The sequence below is a fragment of the Nicotiana attenuata genome, chromosome 12, assembly GCF_001879085.1.
Source record: "Nicotiana attenuata strain UT chromosome 12, NIATTr2, whole genome shotgun sequence".
NCBI lineage: Eukaryota > Viridiplantae > Streptophyta > Magnoliopsida > Solanales > Solanaceae > Nicotiana > Nicotiana attenuata.
This window is the reverse complement of record NC_032000.1, coordinates 36,099,706-36,105,704: the sequence shown is the minus strand read 5'-3', so window position 1 is coordinate 36,105,704 and position 5,999 is coordinate 36,099,706. Positions and strand designations below refer to the sequence as shown.

Sequence of the window (5,999 nt, the reverse complement as noted above, 5' to 3'; positions counted from 1 at the left end):
CATTAAAATATTCAAACTTCTTAAGAAGTCTCTCAACATAATGTTCTTGTGACAACATTATGCCATCTTCTCTCCTTATAACTTTAACTCCCAATATCATATTTACTTCACCCAGATCTTTCATATCAAAATTAGAAGACAAAAATAATTTAGTAGTTTGCACAATATTTAAACTTGTACCAAATATAAGCATGTCATCAACATATAGACATATTATCACATAATCATTGTCTACCACTTTAGTATAAACACATATATCCACCTCAACTGAAGAAAAACCGTCTCTCAGTAAGACTTGTTCAAATTTCTCATACCACTGCTTAGGAGCTTGTTTAAGGCCATAAAGAGATTTAATTAATTTACAAACTTTATTTTCTTGTCCAGGAATGACACGGCCTTCAGGTTGAACCATATAAATCTCTTCTTCTAAATCACCATTTAGAAAAGCAGTTTTCACATCCATTTGGTGGATAAAAAGCTTACGGATTGAAGCTAAGGAAATTAAAATTCGAATAGAAGAAATTCTAGTCACTGGTGCAAATGTATCAAAATAATCTATATCTTATTTTTGAGAAAAACCTTTTGCTACTAACCGAGCTTTATATTTATCTAAAGATCCATCAGGATTAAATTTCTTTTTGAAAATTCATTTACAACCAATAGGATTTGCACCAGGAGGTAAATCAGTTAAAATCCATGTATTATTTTTCTTAATAGAATCAATTTCAACTTTTATTGCCTCTTTCCAATATTTAGCATCTGAAGAAGATATAGCTTTAAAATAATTTGATGGTTCATTATCGACAAGAAATGTTTGAAAATCATTTCCATATGAAAAATATTCTTTCCTAGGCCTTTTACTCCTTCTCAATTCCTCATTAGAGGTAATTTCACTATTTGTTTCAACAGGTGTATGAGAAATTTTATCAGATAGTGGAAAAATATGTTCAAAGAATTCTGCATTCTTTGTCTCAATTATAGTATTGCAATCAAGCACGTCACTTTTTAAAACAAGAAATCTATATGCAGCACTATGTTCAACATATCCAATAAGCATGCAATCAGCAGTTTTAGAACCTATTTTTCTCTTTTTAGGTTCAGACAAAAGAACTTTAGCAAGGCACTCCCACACTTTTAAATATTTCAAGTTAGGTTTATAGCCCCTCCACAATTCATACGGAGTTTTGCCAGTTCTTCTATGTGGTATTCTATTTTGTAAGTGACATGCAGATAAAATAGCTTCACCCCAAAAGTTATCAGGAGCATTAGAACTAACTAACATGGAGTTCATCATCTCTTTCAATGTTCTATTTTTCCTTTCAGCTACTCCATTTGACTCAGGTGAATAAGGCGGAGTTATTTCATGAATTATTCCATTATTTTTCACAAAAATTATTTAAAGATAAATATTCTCCAGCTCTATCTGATCTAATTCTCTTGATTTTTCTACTAAGTTGATTTTCAACCTCAGTTTTATAAGAAATAAAAGTATTAAATGCATCATCTTTATTTCTAAGCAAATACAACGTAGTATATCTAGAAAAATCATCAATAAAAGTTACATAATATCTTTTACCACCTCTAGTCATAGTCTGCTTCAAGTCGCCTAAATCAATGTGAATTAAAGATAACAATTCAGTTTTTCTATTTACGGAAAACAGGTCTTTCTAGTACTTTTAGCTTCAGCACATATTTCACACTTGTTAATATTATTTGAGTCTAAACCAGATATTAATCCTAGTGACTGCATTTTCTTTATATATGTGACATTAACATGTCCTAGTCTAGCATGCCATAGAGAAATAGACTCAACCATATAAGCAGAAGTAGATACATTTCCATTGATAACATCAGAAATATTAAGTACAAAGAGTCCTTGGTTACAATAGCCCTTTCCCACAAACACATTATTTTTGGTCATTATGATCTTATCAGATTCAAATGACACTTTTACTCCGGCTCTTCCCAACAAGGATACAGAGATCAAGTTTGCCCTCATAGTAGGAACATGCAGTACATCAACAAGGGCTAAAGTTTTTTCCGAAGTGAGTTTCAGAAGAACTTTACCCTTACCCAAGACTTTGGTAGTGCTTGAGTCTCCAAGGTAGACTTCTTCTCTATCATCCTTTACAGGAGTATAAGAGGAAAATGCTTCTCGATTTGCACAAATATGTCGAGTAGCCCCAGAGTCTATCACCCATTCTTTTGCATGTGCTACAATGTTTACTTGAGAAATGACAGCTGCAATAATATCACCTCCTTCAGCTAAGTTAGCTTTAGGAGTATTAGTTTTTTCTTTGTCATTTCTTGCTCTGTACTTGCACTGTGAGGCATGATGGCCTGGTTTTCCACAAACAAAACAAGAGCCCTTTTTTCTTTTAAAATTAGGATTTTTAGGCTTGCAACCTTGAGACTTATTCTCGTACCTTTTGCGGTTGTTGTTGCTGCTTTGCACTAAGTTTGCTTTAAGAGCTGTCATCCTAGCTTTGGCGGATTCTTTTCTGTTGGAATTTTCAATTAGGATGTGGGTCACAATTTCCTCAATGGTGAAATCTTTCTGTTTGTGCTTTAAGTTATTTTTGTAGTCACTCCATGAGTCAGGAAGCTTCTCAATTAGCACTCCGGCAGCAAATTTCTCTGGTAAAGACATCCCCTCGGCCTTCAAGTCTTCTAACAATTTTTGAAATTCGTTGATTTGTATGTTCATCTCTTTATCATCTCTCATCTGCCATTGATAAAACTTTCCTACTACAAATTTTTGTTTTGTAGCATTTTCAGCAGTGAATTTTTTAATTAAAGCTTCCCATATAGCTTTTGCTTCTTTATAATTGCAATACACGTCAAACAGTCCGTTAGAAATAGTTTGCAATATTGTATGACGGCATAACTTGTTGGCATATTGCCATGATTCCATTATTTTATTATCAGCGTCTGCACTAGGTTGTGGATGCAGCAGTGCATGTGCAACACCATGGACATCAAGCAGTGAGAAAATATGTTCTTGGCCAGCGTTTGAAATTTTCTTGGCGAAAATTTCAATATTTGACACATCTGGAAATGGTCTGGCATATGGCAGTGCAACTGGGGCTGGAGCAGCGGATGTAACGCCAATATTGGTGGTGTCAGTAGTATTTTCAGCATCAGTGTTAGTTGCCATAGTTTCTTAGAATGTAGAGAAATGACACCGAAAAGTAACGATAATAATAATACTGCAATAATATTATTTGTGAGCGAAAGTACACGAATTGGCTTGAGTCGTGCTGGGCACTGTCCTAAGAAACTATTTCAGCAGTGTGAAATGTCTCTCCAGGATTAAACAAGCCTACTTCTATTAGGGAGGATACAGGAATCAGCAAAATAGTAAACTACAAACCCAACTATTTTAAAAGAGGGAACAAAACAAAGTAGATTATAATTGTTTTAAGGAGGAAGAAAAGGAACGAAAGAGGCAAAGTAAAAAATGTGATGATACATGGCTATTTTGAAGGCCTATTTATAGGCTAATTGAGAGGCTTAGGGCATGCCAAGTGTATGACACTTGTTTTGAACTTCCCATGCAAGTTGCCACATGGATGGACATTTGTCCATTTTTGAGAAATATCACAACAGTTGAAACGATAAAATGCAATATAACTTCTGTATGCTTGGTATCCCATTTTCCTTTGGAAAATCCTATAGAGTTCGTCTTCAAAACATAAGATACAGATTTTGGTGGAGGGATATATCATATATGTGCTTATCGGTTTGGTCATGATTATGTCTAATTCTGAAATAAAGACTGAAATATTCCATAGAGATCCAATTCTAGTTTCCATTTTCAAGTGATGTCCCCTCGTTCTATTTCTTTATTAATCTTTATTTCATTCAATCTCTCGATTGTGGGAAATGGAAAATGTGAGAATCAAAGAATTTCTTTTTCAGTTATTGCTGATCACATTGCTCCAAATTACCAAAGAATATTATTGTCCACCCCTTTTCGTAGCATATGGCAAAGTCTATGATAAGTACACTCAAATGGGAAATTTTAAAAGACATATAGGTTTATGTAAATATATGCATTAATAATAATAATTGAAAGACATAAGAATTTCTATCAAAAAACGTGGTATTTCGATTATATACTTTTGTGAGGAAAATAAATTAAAGAGGAAATCAACGCTGAGTCCAAACTAAAGTGATTTTAAAACATTAGCGGGGCCTCCCTTTTTTTTTTAGCAAGTACAAGGGATCATTTTTCTTATAAAAGAAAACTCATTAAGAAAATAGGTATTATGTGGTATAATAATTAGTAGTACAAAATATATAAATAGCTCTTTTTCGTCTTTTGAATAATCTATTATTCGAAATCTATTAGCTCGATTAATCTAGTTCGGCCAAATAAAACCACTAAGCGAGATAAACGATCTCTATCAAGAGGTTCTGTGTTTGCGGGCTCGAATTTTTAAGAGTTTTGATTAAGTTTTTTCTTAAAAAAAAAAATTTACCATCATATTGCCCTCCTCGGTAATAGAGTACTTTCATTTGATTATTAAAAAAGTACGGAACAGATGTAAAGACTAGAAAAAGGAACACTAAAGTTCTAAAAATGAAGAGTTCTCATATTAAACTTGGCTACGTTCTTAATCACATTCCTTACATACAATATGATTACACTTATTCTGATAATATTTACGCCCAGCTCATCAACAACCAATATGATTTATTCGAATTTTCATCTCACAAACTAAACTTAAACATCAAAATTACGAAAAAGAATCATATAAACCACTAGAAATTAATGTGAATGCATCAGATTCCTTTACATAAAGAGTACTCCACTAGTTAAAGCCTCTTCATATATCTCTCCACATTATGTCCTATAAATATCACCACCCTGGCGTGTGCTCTCCACACTTCTCCATATCCTTAGATATATTAAAAACACAAAGTTATAACTCTTCTCTTTATTTTCTTCTTCTTCCATGGCATACATAACAAATAGCCAAGAATTAACAAAAAATAATGACATAGAGAAACAATCCATGCGAGTAGAACAAAATCTTGATGAGGTTGAGATAGCTGTAGATTACTCCAAAAGAGCACAGTGGCTTAGGGCTGCAGTTTTAGGTGCAAACGATGGCTTACTTTCAACTTCATCTCTAATGATGGGAATTGGGGCTGTAAAACAAGACGCAAAGGCCATGATCCTCACCGGAATAACCGGTCTCGTGGCCGGAGCTTGTAGCATGGCTATAGGAGAATTTGTCTCAGTTTATTCACAATATGACATAGAAGTGTCACAAATGAAAAGAGAAAATAATGCAACTACACATGAATTAGAGGAAAAAAAGAAGAAGTTGCCAAGTCCATTGCAAGCTGCAGCAGCATCTGCTTTTGCATTTGCAATAGGTGCAATAGTGCCTTTGTTGGCTGCTGCTTTTGTGAAAAATTATCATGTGAGGTTAGGGATTGTGGTGGCTGCTGTAAGCTTTGCTCTTTTGGTGTTTGGAGGGTTAGGTGCATACTTAGGGAATGCACCATTGTTGAAGTCTTCATTGAGAGTGTTGATTGGAGGATGGTTGGCTATGGGAATCACTTTTGGACTAACTAAATTAGTTGGTGTTACTGGACTCTATGGTTAAATATTGACCATAGACTTTAATTTGCCTTTACATAAATTTTTTCATTGAAATATATATCAGTACCTAGATTTGTTGTCCCTTTTTTCTTTTTTCTTTTTATAAAGTATAACATGTATTTTTATATAGAATCCGCTTGTTATGCTTTTTACATATACATAGTGTTGAGTGCTCCAAATAATCTGCATTCATATTAATATTCCCAATCCCTTTCTTTTATTTTTTTATTTAATAAAGATGGTTCTCAAGCCAATTTACGTGTATCTTGACTACTTAGATAATTTGTTACTTTTGGATAATTTTATTTAACAAGGCATTTAATTAGGTAAAAGGAAAAAGGTCACCTATATAGTGACAGTTTTTGTCTCTATTGAAATTTTA

At 33.4% G+C, this 5,999-nt stretch overlaps 1 protein-coding gene across 1 annotated transcript; it reads left to right on the top strand.

The window, feature by feature from the left end:
- On the top strand, positions 4,811 to 5,698 carry LOC109236225 (vacuolar iron transporter homolog 1-like). The gene has a single exon (XM_019402421.1). The coding sequence runs from the start codon at positions 4,962 to 4,964 to the stop codon at positions 5,619 to 5,621; it is 660 nt and encodes a 219-aa protein (XP_019257966.1). The 5' UTR covers positions 4,811 to 4,961; the 3' UTR covers positions 5,622 to 5,698.

What these genes read in the sequence shown, in the direction of transcription:
- LOC109236225 (XM_019402421.1), top strand. Translation starts at nt 4,962, where the DNA reads ATGGCATACATAACAAATAGCCAAGAATTAACAAAAAATAATGACATA.